The sequence below is a fragment of the Anoplophora glabripennis genome, unplaced genomic scaffold, assembly GCF_000390285.2.
Source record: "Anoplophora glabripennis isolate ALB-LARVAE unplaced genomic scaffold, Agla_2.0 scaffold25, whole genome shotgun sequence".
NCBI classification, from domain to species: Eukaryota; Metazoa; Arthropoda; class Insecta; order Coleoptera; family Cerambycidae; genus Anoplophora; species Anoplophora glabripennis.
This window is the reverse complement of record NW_019416306.1, coordinates 2,045,687-2,066,293: the sequence shown is the minus strand read 5'-3', so window position 1 is coordinate 2,066,293 and position 20,607 is coordinate 2,045,687. Positions and strand designations below refer to the sequence as shown.

The following is a 20,607-nucleotide window of genomic DNA, read 5'->3' as shown; positions in this document are numbered from 1 at the left end:
GCCACTGGAATGTACTTTGGAATAAGTTATCCATAAAGAAATAGTTCCTACTAAAAAAATGTAATTCGCCAAATTTTATCACTCAATTTTTTATGCCAGTGAAGTTACAGGAAGAATAATATAAATATTTGAAACTTTTAACGGCCTGTATCTCCGTAGGGAAGCGTACTATCAAAAATTTTTCTAGGGCAAAACTTGATTATTTTGATCGGCATTAAAGTTTGGAAAAATTTATCATTTACACTCTATATATTAGGTTTATTTTATTATACCTATTGTTACCTTGGCTCTCCAGTATTTGTCCAGTTATTTAAGCAGTGATTTCTAAAATTATTAACTGATTTTCTTACAGGAATAATGGATTCAAGTAACAAGATTTATATTTTGCGGCTAAAATCATGGAAGCATATTTTCTCTATATTAAACACACATTGTTGGTTTAACATTAAACTTGCATATCCGTATCGCTTATACTGTTTCTATTATCTAAGCAATTCATATTTTAAAGAACACATTTCCAAGAACAACAAATGTGTTGAACACTACCCTCTGATTCTGAAGGCAGGAAGATGTTTCTATTTTTAGACTCGTATGAAGCGGAAGTATCAATTTTACATGTGAAATTATGTACCACTTGCTCAGATCATGCAAACTAGATTAAAATAAATAACCTTGAATTTTGGTAAAACGTTGTAAATAAAAATATAATTCAGAATTTCTTGTACATTAGTTACCTATAATTTATGTAAATGCGCCACTATTGAGTTGTAAAAGGCACTTCAACTTTACGACACTTTTAATAGTCATTTAAATACAATTGGGGTATCAGAGAAATCAGAAACACCCTAAAGTCATAAACTATCCTACCACAAGCACCTTGTAAACATAACATTAAGTAGCGAAAAAGACAACAGCTATCTTAAATCATCATCTGCGATTTTATGGATGTTGTCGTATTCATCTCTTCTCCCTTTGTATGTCACCGCATTCACCGTTTCTCTCTCTTACACACTTTACAGGCGGTGGCCAACTAAGATAAACGTGTATCGCGTGTGCAGGGAATGATTTACTGGGAGATTACTTTAAGAGACCACTTGTTATTGCCCATAACTTCTGATTCAAGTGGTTAAGAAACACGTACAGCATGTAAAAGAGAAACAGCTTGAATAAAATAATAGAGTATGAGGGAGACGGACTGCGTGAGGGACGCTGGAAATTAATGTCTTTAAGTTCAAGTATTGTGGGATGGCTCAATTTTCGTTTATGTTTTATAGACGCATTAGCATATGACTTCATTTGAATGGAGATATCGTAATCAAAATGCAATTATGTACTACTATGCTTATTATTGCACGCATAATAATCGTCATTTATAAACTTACCGCTTAACTTAATACGGTTTTAATTTAGCACCATTCTGGTCTATAAATTCAATAGTGTCAGAGGTAGCAGGGAGGAAGATAAAATCGTTTATTAATATGTAAATTGTACATAATAATTTTAACGATCATATTTTCCTGTTACTTGAAACAAATAAATTTGTAAACAAATCTTTACCATATAACTTTTTGTATAATGGGTATTTTTTTATTTACTTTTTTGAAAAACTAAAAAGAAGAAATTAAATATCTATTTAAAATTTTATAAATCATGCGTCAAAAAGACCAGACAACGTTGATTTTATAAACTTATTTTCTAACCAGCTCTGAGAAAGTAAATAATAATTATGACGAATTTCTGTAGTCAAAATTAGGTTGACGTATAAAAACAAACCTTCCACTAATTAATGATTAAATATCAAACAAATGTCATACCAGCTGTTGTAGGTAAAATTAAATAGCAGAGAAGTAGGTCATTAAACACTGAAGGCACCATGGGTGTTATAGGATAATAATGCCCTTGATCGCCGTGTCCATTTAACGCTGTAGATACCTTACTTATTACAGATTTTCCTCTCCAGGTATTTGTTGTGACAAAAATTAAAATAAAGAAAAATATACTAAACAATGACACAAATAAATGTATATATCAAAATAGTAAAGATAAAGTGAGTCAGTCACTAAAAACTCCTCAAACTTGTGTGTCCTAACTGGATACGAATGATACAACTTTGCTACCTTGTGAACTGCCAGAGATAAAAGATATATTAAATTGGAGCAAAGTTGTACAATTAAGTGTATGTATTCAATAATAGCTGTTAATTTTATTATTTTCCAGATTGGGTTAGAAAACTGTAAGGAAATAAAAGATGTTGCTAAAGCTATTATATTGCGGGTGTTCTGTCTTCCAACAAATAAAATCAGTTTCAATTTTTTAAATATAAATCCCTTTATTTTTGCGCCATTGCATTCGTATTTTCTTCTGAGTGCAATAGTGTACAATTTATTACTAACTATTTATCGATCTGAGTTTTCTACAAAAATATTAGCAGGTACATACTGTTTATAAAGCAATAATAAAATCTTAATGAAACTAATGCATATTTAAACAAAAGTGACAAAACGTAATGGAACCACTTCACAACTTTCTCCAACTTTTGTAACTTTTATTCTAACATAGATTTTAATGGCATTAAGGTTTGTTAGTTTACAAAATTTAAAATAATAAAAAAAACGTTAATAATAGTACCTAACCTAACCTAACCTAACCTAACCTAACCTAACCTACCCCTAAAATTTTATTCCACGATATTAATATTTCATATATTGCAAATCGATGGAAGTTTTAAAATGAAATTTTAAATTAAAATTGTGGTACTTAACGAGAAATAATATAGAACACGAATTTTCCAGTCCAAACGTTGGACAATATCGTTGGACATTAAAAGATTGAATGAAACGTATAGTGGCGCAAAAATAATTCAATAGGTTTGTATTTAAAATATTGCTATAAAAATTTGATTCGATATTTGATTAGAGTAGAAATGGCATGGTGTTTTTATTAAAAAAAAAAACAGAACAATAAAATAGAGATGCGGAAATTTCTTATATTTCTAAAAATCTCAAAAATTAAATATATATTTTCCAGTTTTCTTTGAGAAATTAATATACAGGGTGTCACAAATTAGTAGGTCAAGCAGTTAACCACACATTCTTTGGACTAAAATAATGGGAGTTTTCTAATGCCACTTTTCATTTTGGAGACCTATTTTCAAAACAGGGTGTCAAAATTAAAATTTAAAAAATGATTTTTATTGATAACTCCGGTGAATGTAGAGATATATAAAAATAAAGTCTAAGGTCAACTAAATCGATATTGTGTATTCAAAAAAGTTACAATATCTCGTAAACGAGGCTCCAAATAAAAATCTTACACGAGTGAAAAAAATAGAATAAAAACTGCTTTATCTAAACAAAAATATTAAAAAAAAAGGGGTACTGCAACCCCCCTGACTTCCGTTCGCACTTTGATATCTTCAACCAAAATTACACAAAAAGTGTGCCGACTTAAGATCAAAATATGTGCTAAATTTCAAATAAATATCTCCTACAATCGCCGGAGTTTCCAATAAAAACCATTTTATAAATTTTAATTTTGACACGCTGTATTTTGAAAATGGGTCTCCAAAATGAAAAGTGGCATAAGAAAAGCCCCATTATTTTAGTCCAAAGAATATGCGGTTAACGGGTTGACCTACTACTTAATTTGTAACACCCTGTATATTAAATAACGTAACTTTGCTCCAAATTGACAATACCTTCTACTTCTAACAGTTTCCTAGATAACAAATCTATCGACCAAAGTTCTCTTCATGGCCTATTCGACGTCATTGTACATTTTTATACAGTGTGTTGAAATAAAAGTTTGCCCGGTAAATAAATTTTCAACAACCACCGTTTTGTTATATCCAATAAATTTTGAAATTAAGTAATTAGCTCAAAAGGCCTTGAAATGATCTAAAATTAATACCTCTCTCGATTATTAAGATATCTTAAAATTTATAGGAGAAAGGCTTGGGGAATTTTATGATGAATTCTATTCTATTCTAAGAGATAAAATTATATGACTTTAAATTCTACAAAAAACAAATCATACATAATACACTTACCATATAATATCAACAAAATTCATCCCCGGCATAGGTAGACAAGAGACGCCTCTTTCTTGTTCCTTTTTTCAGTATAACCACAAGAATTTTACATTAACTGAAACGATCCATTAATCGGGGAACCTAAAATTTTGTAGACTGAATATTTTAAATTAAGTCATGAAACACCTTACCTCAATTATTAAAAGGAACACATTTTTGTTAATAATTATTAACGTTTTCCAGGATTCCCTTATTCCTTCACAGAATGGTGATCAGGTCATCCAATGCAAGTTATTCCTGCTTAATAATACGCCGTCTCCTCTCTAACACGTCTCCATCATCTAGGCTAATCCTTCTCATTACAATGAGGGTAGAAATATCGTACTATGTCGTGCAATTGATGTCATGTTGGATAAATTGGATAAATTACTTACTACTTTCATTTAATTCATGTAAGGTGATAATGAAGATTAGATTGGAACAAAAAATAATAAAATTTAAGTCAGTTTTTCTCGTAAGAGAAACTTGATTTTACTAAAGTTCGCAAGTACATATTAAAGAAATTGATTGATTTGTGGACCTGGTGAAGTTATTAGATTGCAACAAGAAAAATATCCGTGTCGTAAATTACACGACAATTCACTTTTCTTTACTATGATGTTCACAAGAAGATATTACATGCCGCCTATACACTCCTAGGGGTGGCAGCTGCTGGCAATTATTTACATGTAAAAGCAATATAACTTTTAAGCCATTATTAACAGAAACAAAAACATTGAGTATTAATTTGTTACCGAAACCAAACTACTAACTACTACAACATTGACATGCTACAATAAAACTACATTGTCTGCAAAACCGTGTTTCGAATACTTAACTTATTATGGAAAGTGTATCAGAGCTTATAAACGTTATTTATTTGGTTTTACTTATTATTCAATAATTTTTTTTTCATTGCAACGTCTATACTAATGGTCTGACTTCTATTTGGAACGATTGATTATGAAGTAGAGTTACATTTAATTTGCAAAAGTCATATTGCAAATAGTATACCGATAAAGAAGTCCTAGTGAAAGTTTTTTCAGAAAGTTTCTATTTTCAATATTTCAATTTTTATTTATTATTTAATAAATAAAAGATTTAGATTCCTTTAGGGTGCAAGGAACATTAAAAAACCATATTAATAAAATGTTCCCTCATTCAGCTGACGTGAGTGCTTAAATTACTTTTAATATTATTTAGACGAGTCGTAGATGTTACATTTTTATTCTTAACAACAGTGTATGTCACACTATTTTGCTTTTTATATTGAAAACGGTGCATTTTAACAACAAGATTACCTACATTTTTATAAAGTTCTGCCATAATACCAAGTCAAAGAGGCAACTTTTAAAATAAAAAATGAAGAGCGACAATTCGTAAGTTTGCCCTCCGACACTACACAACTAAAAATATGTGGCATATGCCTGTAGACATATGCCACATATTTTTAGTTGTGTAGTGCCATATGTCTACAGGCATATGTCCAGCATATTGAATTTTAACAAACCACTTCTATTTTCTATATTTTCTTTATTATGTAAAAAAACTAAACTATTCCGGAAAGTAGAAATTTTTTGTTAGCCCAAGAATTTTTGTTACATCGTTTATCAGATAGCAGTTTTTTTCTCAATACCTACTTAACAAAATTATGTAAAATATTTTAACGTATTCTAACTCATCAACATTACAAGTAATATTACCTCGTATATTTTTTACTATGCTACATTTTCTAACTTTGTATGACTTTCAAAGCACAGACAGGTAAAACGAAACGCGGCACAGATGTTTCAGAAATTATCGATTAAGACTTTAGTAACAGGTAATGTCTAGAAGTCCTATTTACGTATCGAGATGATGTATTGTTGGTTGCCTGAACAAAAATACTACTTTATGAAACCCTTTAAAAAGTGAATAGTTGAATAGTTTCCTATACAGAATGTTCAAAAATACTGTTTGTATATTTGAAGAGAGTAAACATAGGTCCCTAAATAAGACCTAAATTACCAGACCGTACAAAATATATTAAAATTCATAAAATAATAATTCAACAAAGTGTGTAGGGGAGATCAATTCTCAAAATTTATCACAGAATGATGCAAGTCATCTCCAAAAGGTGGTTTAATTTATTTTTTGGTAAACTTTGTAGATATACATGTTTCCATAAATCCGGGAAGTTTTGACCTACTAGAAAAAAACTATGTGTTAGGATCTGCCTCAACGCGAGATAAGGTCCGGGCGTAGCAAAGGTACTTTTGGAATGTATTCTCTTTAGATTCTAACAGACTTAAAAGCTAATTTTCTAGTTTCTTTATATCATAATCCATAGTTGTAATTATTTCGCTGCAATAAGTATTTTGAAAATCTCAAGAGCTGTTTTTCAATAGTTATGAGTTAACGTATAATTTAAGTTTTTATCATACAGTTGACCTTAAAAAGTGAATTTCTTTATTTCAAAATGTGAAGAATATGTGAAGTTACGTTCTGCGAAAAAAGGTTCCACATAAATTGAACTAATTTCATTTAGACTTGAAGCTGAGACCGGTCAAACTTATGAACATTAACGAACTACTACCATACGAAAAATAATAAGCCTGACAACCGCTGAACCATTGGAAACTGAAGTTACTCTGCGTCTGAGCGTCACCCTTTCACCCCTACCAGTTATTTTGTAAATTCTTTATACTACTATAGATATAATTAAATCACAAATGCTACAAATATTTCTTTTATTCTTGTAAAAGTTAAAAGAAAAATATCATTTTCATTTTAAAATAAGTATTTTACGTTTATTTTTACTTTGGGTGTGAATAACATTGCTATCTCGGCACTGTCACAGATATAGACACGACTGAAATAGAGCAAAGTTGCGTAATTTAATGAGTAATAATAGATAGGTACTGAAAATATTTTTGTTGGTTTTTGCAAATTTTTCGGATGTTTTATTTGATCGCTTACTACATGTACTCTTAAGGACACAAGAAAATAAAAAACTCATGTATCTTTCTTTCTATTTGAAAATATGTCATGAAATGTCATTGGCTTTGACAACTTGGTAATCTTTCCAATGCCTTTCTATTACTCTTCATACATTTTAATAAATATTTTTAAAAAGAATCTTGGTACGAAAAAAGACTTAATATATTTTTTAATATAAAATTACCAAATGTTTCAGCATCCTTGAACAAAATAATATACCACAGCAGAAGCGGGATAAGCAACTTTGCGATCATTTTAATAAACGAACGTGTTGCAGAATCGACTGAAGGCGCTAATTAAACGTGAAAAGATGAGTTTGCACGAAAAGTAGGTATATTCTAGAAAGTTAATCTCGTCTACATAATAAATTAGTTTCATTTAGAATCCATATTTTGATCCGAATTCATCGTAACAGTAAAAATAAATCTGTCCACAATTGTTTGTATTAATTTTAGAAGTATGTAATTTAGACAAATATTATAGGTCTGTAATACTATCTGTTAATGGTTACGATTCTACACTAATTTCTGTTTATCATTACCATAGCCTGAACTATATTGAAAACGATGTTAGTGGTTCGCACGTGACTTTGCTAGTCAAAACATACATCTTTATAGTTTGTTTGCTGATAGTTAATGGCTGGTGATGGATTAATAAACGACTAAGAAGTTATTCAAAATAATTCTACAAATATTATTCCAGTAGATGCATATCTAATATTTGAAAATAACAAGATAACCTTTGTTAGACAGTTGTTAATATTTTTTAATTAAATTGGTTCAAAATCCAATTTATTATTGTTTGAATTGTTCATTATTTATTTTGTTCATTTACTTTAAAGGAAGAAATTTCAAGAAATTGGTATATTTAAGTGTATATCACGAAATGTTATATTTTACAATTCAATTGTCAATATTTCCTCATTTAGACATTAACATACGTATATTTGCAGGACTGTGAATAACATTTAGTTTAGTTTTAGTAGATGATCCACATTATTTCATTTAGAATTATCTACACGATAAAAGATAATATTATATTGGGTGTCCCAAAAATCACGTCCCATTCCAAAATTTGAATTTTGCATCATTTCTGTGGTAGTGTTGCCAACGAAAAAAAGGGACAGCGTGACAGCTTACAGTTCAGGGTTATTAAAAATGGTGCGCTACATAAAAGAACAACGCGTTTTCATTGTTGAGCAAAAATAATGAAAAATTGGTAGCTACAGTTTGCAATTTTCGCAGAAAATGTGGTCGGGATAGTGATTTAACTTCATCATCTAACTGAAGAGATTGATTGAAAAATTCAGGGAATTGGATCAATTAGTGATCTTAAATACTCTGGCTGTCCTTCAACAAGTCGTTCGACACAAAACGTCGAAGTAGTTCGTGAGTGTTGCTGAGGGTCTAGGAACATCAATTCGCACCGTGGTAAAGAATTGGATATTTTGAGAAGCTTTCTACAGAGTTCTCACGAAAGATGTGCAATTTCAAGCTTACAAAGTTCAATTGATTCAACAACTGAAGCCTACCGATCACGCAGAGCGAAGAGAGTTTGTTGAATGGATTATGGATCCACTTGATGCTGATTTTTCGAATATCATCTTCAGTGATGAGGCATTTTTATCATGATTCGATAAAATTGTTGCATTTGTGATTCAGAAAATCTATAGATTTCAATCTTGGTGCATATTTGGATAAAAACTAACTATGTAGTAGCGTTAAAAGTACATGGGGTGTCAGTTATCAAAAAAGGTTATTTTATGATCTAAACTATTTGGATAGATCATTTTCAACAAACGCTTTCATGCTTCTTGAGTTTCTTTCATAGCCTGCACCGTTTATACCAAATAGTAAAAAAAAATCGGTACTAATAATTTTCTTAATATTGCCAAGGTTTTTGAACCAAAAAACCTCAAGACGCGAAAAGTTTTGTCTAGAATGGTTTATCCAAATCTTTAAAACAAGATTATCTGAGACATCAAATAACTTTTAAACTATGTATGTATATACCTGAACAGCTGCTATAACGAAACCGCGCTGTATCAAGTTGGGATTCAGAGCATTTTAGGAAGCTTTTCAGAAAAAAAACACTTATTGCTGTTGTTAAGTGCGCCCTGTATAATGTTACTGTCATGATTCTTTTTTTTTTTTTTTGGTTGCCTAAACATAAAAATTTCTTATATAACTTGACCTGAGATGTCAACTTACAAAGAAGATATTTTCCCGTAGTGCTTGTGCTGAATGCGACAAAGTTTTAACTAAGCAATGCTGTGTGACGACCAACATAACCGCTGAGTATATTGAGTTATTAATTACACAGTATAAGAAGTTCTAACCAAACCTTAAGACCTCACAACCACTTTTTTCATAAGTTATCAAGTATAGAGAATCAAAACTTCCATTTTAAAGAATATAAGCCGTGATAACAGTGTTAAAGTAATAACATATATTGAAATTATTCATATAGTAAGGCGATTCTATAGCTAAATCGTAGAAACAAAATGATTGACGTTCTATTCTATTAATAAGCAGATAGTATTCAAATTCATTTTCATCTGCCTCGATCCAGTTGGGTTCGTTCGGATCTAGAGCTAAATAATTTATGGTCTTGTTTTAGGGAAATTATCTTAAAAAAAAATTAATAGAATAAAATTTTAAAATATACTACCACCCATACAATAAGTTCTACTTTAACATATCGTTCAACATAGTTCAACCTATATTGTGAAAAAGTATTGAATTGAGTTCGTACATACAGTATTCAAATCACAGAGCCTTCACAAATAATTACAAGCCACGTGACCAGTAATTTTGTTTGGCAGTAATTTTATTTCCCTCACGTTGACCATTAAATCTCGGTAAAATTAAGACAATAAGCTCAAGATTACATTAAAACACAACATTCTTTTTTACCGGCTGTTATTGGTGTAATTTTCCACGAGATTATATTGAACCAATCAGCTATCGCATTATCTCGAATGTAGGCGTAATGGTTTGTTACTGTTCATTGTTAACGAATCGTAAAAATTGGTAACGCCAAGACTTAGGGATTTTTCGTTACCAGTACCAATGTGTGTGCAATGTTGAGTTGTCTGAGCTTGGTGGTCACGTGGTTTGTAAGCATTTATGAAGGCTCTGAAGGTATATCTAAGTGAACTCTAGTCGCAGTATTATCAAGTAACAACATATTTGCAAGAATATACTTATACTAATCGGTTAGAGACGGAAATATGGATGCAACTTTTTATTTGTAGTTTGTAATTTTCTTGGAAATTATCAATTTTTTAATTGAATTAATATAGGTTTTCTAAAATCCCATTACGCATGAAGTACACACAAAGTTTAACCAAATTCATCTTGTTTGCCAGTTTTAGATACGCAATATCAATTGCTCATATCTTTAAATGTATAATACAGAACCTTCAGTAAATAGGGAACTATATTTACCAAACCTAAGTAAAATTTTAGTACAGAAGTTACTTGCCCTACTATTATGGTCTCCTGCCTTTGTCACTCAAACTGAGGATTCTCTTCTTGATTGGCGCATATCGTGGATAAGATGAGTTTGATCAAGTTACACATTTTGCATTAACATTTATATCAAGTTAAGTTTTAATTTATTTAAATACAATATTCAATATGAACAAATCGCTATCGTAATTGACGCGTACTTCTTGAGATCAAGTGTTCCAGATCACCGTTTTACTCTGATGCATTTCCAACTAGTTTTCTTCTGATCAGATGCATGCAGATCGTTATAGATCATAGGTTACTTACCATAAAATGTGTCAGTTGAGTTCCGTGAATGTTCAACGACTACCTATATGACTATTGTAAGACTAGTTTTGGATCACTATAAAAATGAAAGAAATAATTTTTTGATCGAATCGTCGTAGGGAATGATATAGTCTCATATTTCATAAACAACATCCAATGAAATGATTACCTTTTGCCGTCAAAACGAACATTAAATTAAGGCAGATACTGCCACTCGAAACCTTCTGACTTGTGTCTACGGTAAAAAGAGTATTTTTTTGTTGATTTTAAAGACCCCAGTTGATATAATAAATGCAGGTGATTATTATCAGACCCTTTGACTATTGAAATGTGTTGAAGAGTGGTGACCAAGAAGATTGAACACTTGTACGACACTACCCACATTTCGCACATTCAAGAATTCATCCTGCAGATAGTTTTGATTTGTAATTTTCACTTAATGCTTTCTTGGGGTGAATAGAGAGCGGTTTGGAACCACTAGCCAATGATAATTGATTGTAAACAAGGAATCAGTGAAAGAGTTCTATGAATACGGAACAGGAAAGCTCGTGCGACGTCAGCAGATTTTATTTAAAATCAAAACGATACTAGATTCTGGATGATCCATTTAATTGGAAGACAGAAAGTAATTAACACGAATATCTGAAATAGTAAATATTTTCACTAATAAATAACGAGTCAGATGCCAAATAACCACTGCAAGTGATTTTTTTCCCATAACTGCTCATTATGAATTCGTAAGTGGCGAGTCAGATTGAAGGTGTCTAGGAGACTCCTGTTTTATTTATATTGTTCTCTCGGTTTCTTTGACATGCATTTCAATACCTAAAAACAGGATGTGCTCAATTTCATGAATAACGATCCTAACAAGGTCGAGTTTATAGTACAAAATATTTAACCAATTCTTAACTTATCGTATATCTTCGTACTGTTGGAATACTTTTCATAAATGAGTATAACAAAGAACTACCAAAATAGTTTAATTAAACAAATAATAAAGTATTACTTCATGCAGAACAAACACATGCAAATAATTAATATCCTTAATAGTGTTTTAACGGAACACACAAATCTACATAAACCTTGAAAAGTATTTTGTTTTTAATCAAGTTAAAGCTATCCACTGGATGTACTGCATTAATTTATATTAAATTAGCAAGGAAACGTATTTGTAAGTAAAATATTTTTATTAATCTCTTTCAATAAAGAAAACTTGTTCTATTAATTAACACCTATTAGAGTTAATAATACAGAAAAAAACATTTTTTTACAAATGCGGGACATTCGCAGAGTTTCCAATAATTCCATAACAAACGAATATGGAGTTCTGATAAGTTAGGGACCCTTCGTGGCCAGCAAAAGTTATTCATCATCCCGTCAAATGTAGAACTGAGGCGGGGTCTTTCACACTATGCTAACCAATAATAATCCCTTCTAAAAGAGGCCATCTTGGCGTGTTTTGGAAATTTGAATAATTTAAGAAATTATACTAAAAACTATGAATAAACATTAATAAATAATTTTATATTTACTCTTTTAAGAATGCCTAAATTTTGGATTTGTGTACGCATTGAGTTTCTTGCAATTCGGTACGTTTTCATTTCTGTCAATATTAATTATAAGGAAAGGGTGTTTAATTTAAAAAGTCATTGACTAAATTTACAATAATATTTATTTATACATATATATTTTATATGTACGATATATATATATAAGTTGAAATCCACAAGACAGAAATCCAAGTATTAAAGTATTAAGACGCAAAATATAATTTATATATGAATGTTAAAAATAATAATAATTTATATTACAATAATTTTCATTTACAAAATAATAATAAAAACAATTTTCAAAATTAAAGTAGTCTGTCAACTTAGTACTTCTAAATCTAAAATATTACACCACAGCACAAAGAACTATATCTCTAGTTTTATCCATATAGGTACAAATATACAGCATGCCACTGCAGAATCCCTAAAATTTAGAGTATAAATATTTGGGTATATAAACGGTTAACCAATTTAAATAGGATGTTTCTTTAGTAATTATATATTAGGTAATGTAAATACTAATGAGTATCAATTTAGTACTTAAAATTAATAATTAATTGTGAACCTATTTAATTTGCCTAACCCTTTTTACAACTTCCTCTTTATAATAAAATAATTAATTACGTATACTTCTTTTGTAGCAGTGTTTACGTATTTTCGTTACTATTATCACTAGCAATTCTGATAGACCTTTTAGTAGTCATGAACTGCAAAATCCAATTTAAAGGGTATATAAAATATTTTTATCTTCTTTCCACAAATTAAAATTAGTTTTAACTTTTCGAATGTTTCACATTGCTTACTTTAAGAGATAGTGTAAGTTCACATATTACGTATTTTGAGTAATAAATATTATCATCCTACATGGATAACTTTACTCTAACTTTGGCATGAAAGTGCGTAATTTTAATAATATCGTATATTTCATATCCTTTTGCTTTACCGGATTTATGTACAATATTTAACTGTTTGTAACCAAATATACACATAATCGAAATATCTACAATTTAAGTAAACAATTCTACTTTTCAAAACGAACACTTCCAAAATATACTTGCTTTACAAAGAGAACATTGACTGAATGGATATTCTACTAAATATTCATCAATTTAGATGAGAGTACGGTAACTCGGAATTATTTTCTTTTAGGTACTATTGACTAAGTTTGGACTATGCTACGATTTGAGCTGTTATTTTCAATCTGTAAAACAAGTAACATTTTTTAGAGTAATCTAATTTTAGGCAAGCTAACCAGAATTTTTCCAGTAGTTTTAAATAGTTTAAATTTGATTCCTGTTAGCCTGCCTTTTATGGCGACATTCACATTTTAAAATAAAATGTCAGTCACTGACCTTCATGATCTTCCAAAAAGAGAAGTGGATCTTGAAGTTTCTGAACCACTTTCGTTTAGCTAGTAGGAATAGATATATAAAATATTTATACAAAAAATTAAACCGGTACAGTTTTTCACTAAGATTTGGCAGTCCATCTGCTTTCACTGAATTGCACGTTGCACTGGCCTCTATGATTTAAAGTTTATTTTACGAGAGTCCAAAATTAAAATTCGCGCAAAATTATAAAGACTATGTTATCTACAATATATAAATAAATAAACTATAAAATCGATCTATAAATCGCGTTTGTCGGAACTAATATATCGACTTTAATTATACACAAAAAGGACTTTCTTGTAAGAGGTCAATATGGTTGTGTAGGGGAATTTGGAAGAGTTCCTGCCAAAATTTCATAACTTCTTGCCAGATTGTACTGGCAAAAAGAAAATGCAATGACTACAATGTGTTTTTAGGTACATGGTTTATTGTGACGCGGTTCACTGTGGTGATCCTTGGGGGCTTATGTCGTCACCACCTCCTTCCGAACCTCCTTCACCTTTGGTCTTGTTCTCTTTCTTCCACTTCATGCGCCTGTTCTGGAACCATATTTTGATCTGTCTCTCTGTCAGGCAAAGAGCGTGCGCTATTTCGATTCTTCGTCGTCTCGTCAAATACCTATTGAAATGGAACTCCTTCTCCAACTCCAACGTTTGGTATCGGGTGTACGTCTGTCGACCTCTCTTCCTTTCTGAAATATACAAAAAAAGGTTACTATCGAATCACACAAATGCTACTTTACATACAACTATTATAAGGCATTCTAATTTGAATGAGTCAATCTCTAACCATAAGTAATACTTAAAATATAGTGAAATTTTTCTTAATAAACCGTGGTCTTGTATTGTTTCCCTTAGACAGGTTCGCTTTCACGATTATATTTTGTCTAATATCTCCGTTTTACACAAACTAATGTAAACCAAATATGATATAATGTTATTACATGATGAGCAACTGGCAATTGATAATTAAATTTCGATAAAATTAAAACGATAAGATCAAGATTACATTAAAAACAATATTCTGCTTCATCGGCTGTGATTGGTGTAATTTTTCAACCAATCAGCGATCGCATTATCTAGGGCATAGACGTAATGATTAATCATTGTTTATTTATAAACGAATTATTAATATTGGTGACGTCAAGATTTAGGGAATTTTCGCTACCAGTATCAATCGTGCAAACATTTATCTCTATATTTATCTCTATATTACAGTATTTTATTGTACCACACAAACATACTGTGGAAAAGAAAGTACCTACAACTTTTACGCCACTGACGTAATTTAATTTATAATTTAATTTCCCTGAAAATTCCTACCTAAGAAAGATATACAAACTAGGTACATGTCTGAGAAATTGACCGCTTAGGAGAAAATCATGCTTGAAGGTCTTACAGTTACACAAAAAAGTACGGATCATATGGAAAAAACCTCGGAAATAACTATTGTTGATAAACATCGATATGCGCATGATTTCCCCGTATGATTTATACTTTTTGATCCACTAGGTATAGAATTCATGCACTTTTCATGGCTTTTAAACGTAAAAATGTTAAAAAAAACACAATTAGGGCTAAAACTACAGTTGTGCCAACGGCGTCAAACATGATTACTACTCCATATTTAGTTCCTGTATTATAAAAAATTACTAATTATCAAATAATATTCGAAGTAATACAATTTCAAGAATGAACCACTTATGGCCCTGTACAAGGAAAGCAATTATTAAGAAAAATCTCAATATTTCATTAGTATTACTACTACCTTTGATTTAAATTCGATTCGCCTAAATTGGAATACGTTGTATATTTAGAGCAAGGTTGTTTCCCAATTTTAATAATTTTATTCAGATTTGTTTAAAATATTTAATAATTTATATTTTATATTTAACTTTATACCCATTAGTAAAAATAATATATAGGTGTACACCTATTGTAGTCAAACTGTAAAATCTATAGACTTATAAAATGTATAGACGTTTTATAAAACGTATAAACGTTTTATAAAATTCGGCTAGGTTTTTAAATACCCATTGATTTCGCGTTATTATACCATCTAGTTAGTCATTTTGTAAAATGTATGAGCTTTTTCAAAATGATGAACCGGTTGCCAAATTGTGAAATGTTTAAAATCATCACGTGTTTGACACCCTGATTGAAACATATCAGTCGTTTTTATAAAACGATTAAATTGCTAGTTGTAAAATAAAGATTTTTTTATTAATCACGTACATAAATACAGAATAAAACTAATAAAGTACATACTTATTTCTAAATAAACAATAGATAGATACAGTTTAGATACCAAAAAAAAAACTAAAATACTTTTTTTTAGATATGCTTCTACGTTTTGTCGAGAGCTTTAGTAAATATATTATGCTCCAGAGAAAAATTAAATGAAAACAATAAACAAACAACATTCTTAAAATTGTACTAATCTAATCAATCAAATTTGGTAAACAAATCGTTTAAACAAGTTCTACAGTCTAGTGAAACTAATCTTTTATAAATATCTAGGCGTTTTATAAACCGACAGATTTCACAATGTGGCTAACAATTCCAGCTTGGATTCGTCGATGGAATGAAATACTTGTGATTAAATCTATCTAGTGTATTGCAAACTTACATTTAAACAACTACCCGCTATTACTGGCCTTTATTGTGACTACCATCTAAACTGCAAAGTAAAACACTGCAGAACTGCCTATCTATTTAATGAAAGTTCCTAATTCGTTATGAACGATAAACAAAAAATGTAATTATGCTATTTATTGACTTTATAAGTATTTTATGTTTGTATAACACTGTACACATAAATTCACTTACTAATGCTCAACGTAGTGTAAAATTATATGTATTTAATTTTGTAGAATGTATTCCTAATCCACCGTTTCCAGCATTTTACAATTTATTTCAAAAATGTTTATGCCTGACAAGAATCTTATTATAGCAGAACTAATTGTAATTATTACGTGGAGTGTATTTTGAAATTTCGCAAGCGTCAAGTCCAGAAAGATGGAAATGATTTATACATCATTTATAAACTCATTATCTCAGATGCAGGCTAAGACCGCCTAGAGCCCCGTTTGATTGGCGTCACAAGGCCGACTATACCTCCCTTCAAACTGATGTATATAATTATTTTCTTTATAATTTTTGTTGCTTTCTCCGAGGACTCGGTGTGCTTCAGGTAATAATTTTTATAATGAGAGCTTTCAAACTCGACACAAGATATGAAAATTTGACAAACACAGAATTCCTTTTAAATAACGTAATGGCCTGCAAGGCGTGATTTATATATAAGGAACTCTTGACCGTTATTTCACATGAAGGATACACGCCGATTGTTGAAGCAAAGCAATAATTTATTGAAATATTCCGGATATTTTACAACTACTTTAGATAGATATGTAGTCTATTGCTTTAAAATAAATATAACATAAGAAAAGTATACGAAATAGAAAATAATTTAATTTCTGAATGATGGCGCTTTTCAAAAGTAAAGCCGGGCACATACGAGGTTTGTTCAGAAAATAATCAAACTTTTTGTTTTGCGCCCTAATTGATATATTTAGTGATTTGCGATTGGCAGCATTGTATTGCGCATAACCTCCTCTGTAACCACATGTTCGTGGATTGTTGATATTTCATTTAGTTTTTGTGATATTGTTATTTAAGTGCAACGTGTTAGTAACGATTTTTGCAATGTGTCATTTTCTGGAACAACGATGCAACGTAAAATTTTGGGTAAAACCGGGGAAAACTTTCACGGAAACATTTCAACTATTGAAACAAGCTTACGGAGATGATAATCTGGGTTGTAGGTACGCAGTGCTACGAATGGTTTTCACGATTTAAAAGTGGTGGTCAGTCAAGTGAAGATGATCCTCGACCAAGAAGGCGTTCGACTTCAACTGATGACTCCCACATTCAGAAAGTCAAAGATCTGTTGCATACAAATTGTCGATTAACTTATCAGAGAAATTGTAGATGTTAGGATCTCTATTGGGTCATGCCATGAAATTTTGACTGAAAAATTGAACATTCATCGAGTTCCAGCAAAATTTGTTTGTCGTTTACTAACCGAAGTAAGAAGGAAAACCGTGTGAACGTTTGTGGGCAACATTCATTCAAAGGATCATGACGGGAGACGAAATCCGGGTTTATTGCTACGACATTGAGACAAAAGTTCAATCGTCACAATGGATTTGCAAATGATCTCCACGCCAAGGAAGCACATCAGTCTCGATCCAATGTCAAAGCGTTGTTTACTGTTTTTTTCGACTTTAATGGAACTGTGAATTTTGAATTCTTGCTTCAAGGTGAAACAGTGAACCGTGTGTTGAATTAAGGGGTTTTATAACGATTACGTGAAGAAATCCGCAAAAGAGATCAGAGTTGTAGTGAGACAACTCATGGCTCTTACACCACACATTCAGCTTTGTCAATTAGTCAGTTTTGTGTCAAAAATCAGATTACTGTTCTCCCTCACCTTCCTGACTCGCCAGACCTGCCTTCCCGTGATATTTTTTATTTCCGGAATTAAAATCAATGCTAAAAGAACGCCGTTGTCCGACTATTGATTACATCAAAGCCAATTCGTCACAGACTTTAAAGGCTGTTTCAAATGAAGCTATCCAGGACTGCTTCAAGAAATGGAAACAACGCTGGGAAAAGTGTGGAATAGGGGAGGGGAGTACTTTAAATGAGACATGGACAAAATTAATAAAACATTTTTTAAAAAGTTCGGTTATTTTATGAACAGGCCTCGTATAAGTGAAGAGGCAGGGAGAGACAGAACGAAAGCGTCAGTTGTAATTTTTTTATTTAAAACACGTACACATTTGAACAAGAATGGATATAGTGCAAGGCCTAAGTGCACGAATCTATAAATGTAGACGCAGCTCATGGCGCGGTATAAAATGACTCGGTGCGAATCCGAGGCCGTTGAAATGCCTTCTACTTGATTCTCTTTAGAGGAATATAGTTCACATGGGATGGACTTTATTTCGATTTTACCTCACCGCGTATTCATAAAGCTGGGTACACATAAGTAGAGAGGCAGGTACATTTTAAGTCCAAAAGAGCACAAGGCAAGTCTCAGCTAAATATGAGCATGCAAATATAAACGCTAGCCTCGTTTAATTTGATTTTTTCTTCTCAAATCCATTTGACCTGAAGAACCAAACGAGATGGCATTCCAATCATCAGTTCATAAATCAAATTTTTTTATCTATTAGGAAAAAACATAAACAATAATAGTAAATTTGTGGTTATTTCTAATTTTCTAAAAAAAGACAGACGTAGGTTGAAGACCAGAAGCTACGAAAGTAGTTTTTGAGATAATATATTTTAAAGTTGAATGGAGAAGAAAGCGGCAATGTCAAAAATTTCACAAGAATGTATGTCTAGAGATTTTATTTTCTCATCATAATTAATTGGGGCTTATACTCTAACATTTTAAAGCCAGTAATATAGCAGTCCAATGTCCTTGGCCTCGGGGCCGAGAAAGTTTGCCGTACTTCGAGTAGTGTCTACTTTTCTACGTTCATATTGCCTAGTACCCGTTCCTACTCAGATGTGCACCCGGCTTTAGTTCCAGTCCGAAACAGTTTGCTACGTCTGAAATTGCGTCTACATTCATACGGTTTTTTCCCTACCTCGTATCCGTTCCTGCTATGTATGCTACTTAAAGTCTGATTGGTTATGAAATTAGAATAATTGCTAAAATGAAAAATGCATTAGTGAAATACAGAGATACGTTATTTTTCTACAGTCAGCATTTCATTCCGAAAACGGTTGATATCATAAAAGCAATCTTCCTCAACTCAAATCCTTTGCATAAAACTCAGTCGTCTAGGATTGCAGCCAGTTTTGCAGTGAGGTGTTTAATTAACACTTTAAATCAATTCCTGAGATGTAGGAAGAGATGGATGATCATTAGGTGCGAGGTGAAGACAATAGTATTGATGAGCAAACGTCTCTGTAACGTCTCTCTTCGCGAAATAATAAGCACATATTTTTTCATCATGCTAAATTTCTCGCAAAATTTAATCCAAGTTAATTTAAGTTTTAGAGCAGCTGATTTTGATAAATTACATTCCTCGAGAAATTTTGTAATATTTTTGTTTCACTTTGTATACTGAGAAGAATTAAACTTCATGATTAAACGACCTTAACCACAACCACAACTAAGCACGACAGGTCAATCAATTGATGAACGTAAAGTATTGTAACTAACCAATAACGGCGGTTTTTTGGAGAATTTTAACATTAAAAATAGAATTCCACCATTTCTGTGGCAAGCTGTATCTAGGTACAAATTTTATAACAGACTGGTTGGATGTGGGCTCAATGGCCGAGGCTACAAATCGTCATCGCAACTAGTACGTTTTTCGACAATCATAAATTAGACTTATTCTATAGTTTGTTGGTCTTGCATGTTCGTCAGATATATAACCTCAGCCTACATAAACAGCCTATAGCTAATTTCTCTGCATACTGTTTCGGATTTCCTGCTCAATATAAACCGAATGAGAAACCGCTGGAGTGATTTGGTGTACAAGCTTGAGTAATATTTGAATAATAGTTCGGGGTACATAAGTATAAAAATTATTTGTCGCTACGTACATTTAATATTATTTAATGTATCCGTGCCAAAAACTAATTTCTGAAGTTCCATAATGTACGTTACTGTTCTTAAAAGGGATATAATCCCCTATTTTTAAAAATAATTAAGTAATAGTTTTCTATACGGTGTTCACAAACTTTCAAGAATTTTTTTAATACTGGATACAATGCATTAATATGACACATTTTCAATTAATAAATCGAAAT

General features: G+C 31.2%; 1 protein-coding gene across 6 annotated transcripts in view; it reads right to left on the bottom strand.

The window, feature by feature from the left end:
- Window positions 1-12,554: 12,554 nt before the first annotated feature.
- Window positions 12,555-20,607, bottom strand: part of LOC108903543 (homeotic protein antennapedia-like) — a 401,892-nt gene continuing 393,839 nt past the window's right edge. For all 6 annotated transcript variants that reach the window (XM_018705760.1, XM_018705761.1, XM_018705764.1 and 3 more), the window contains one exon: window positions 12,555-14,459. In XM_018705760.1, the coding sequence (XP_018561276.1) occupies window positions 14,209-14,459 (251 nt within the window). In that variant the 3' untranslated portion in view covers window positions 12,555-14,208. The remainder of the gene's footprint in view (window positions 14,460-20,607) is intronic.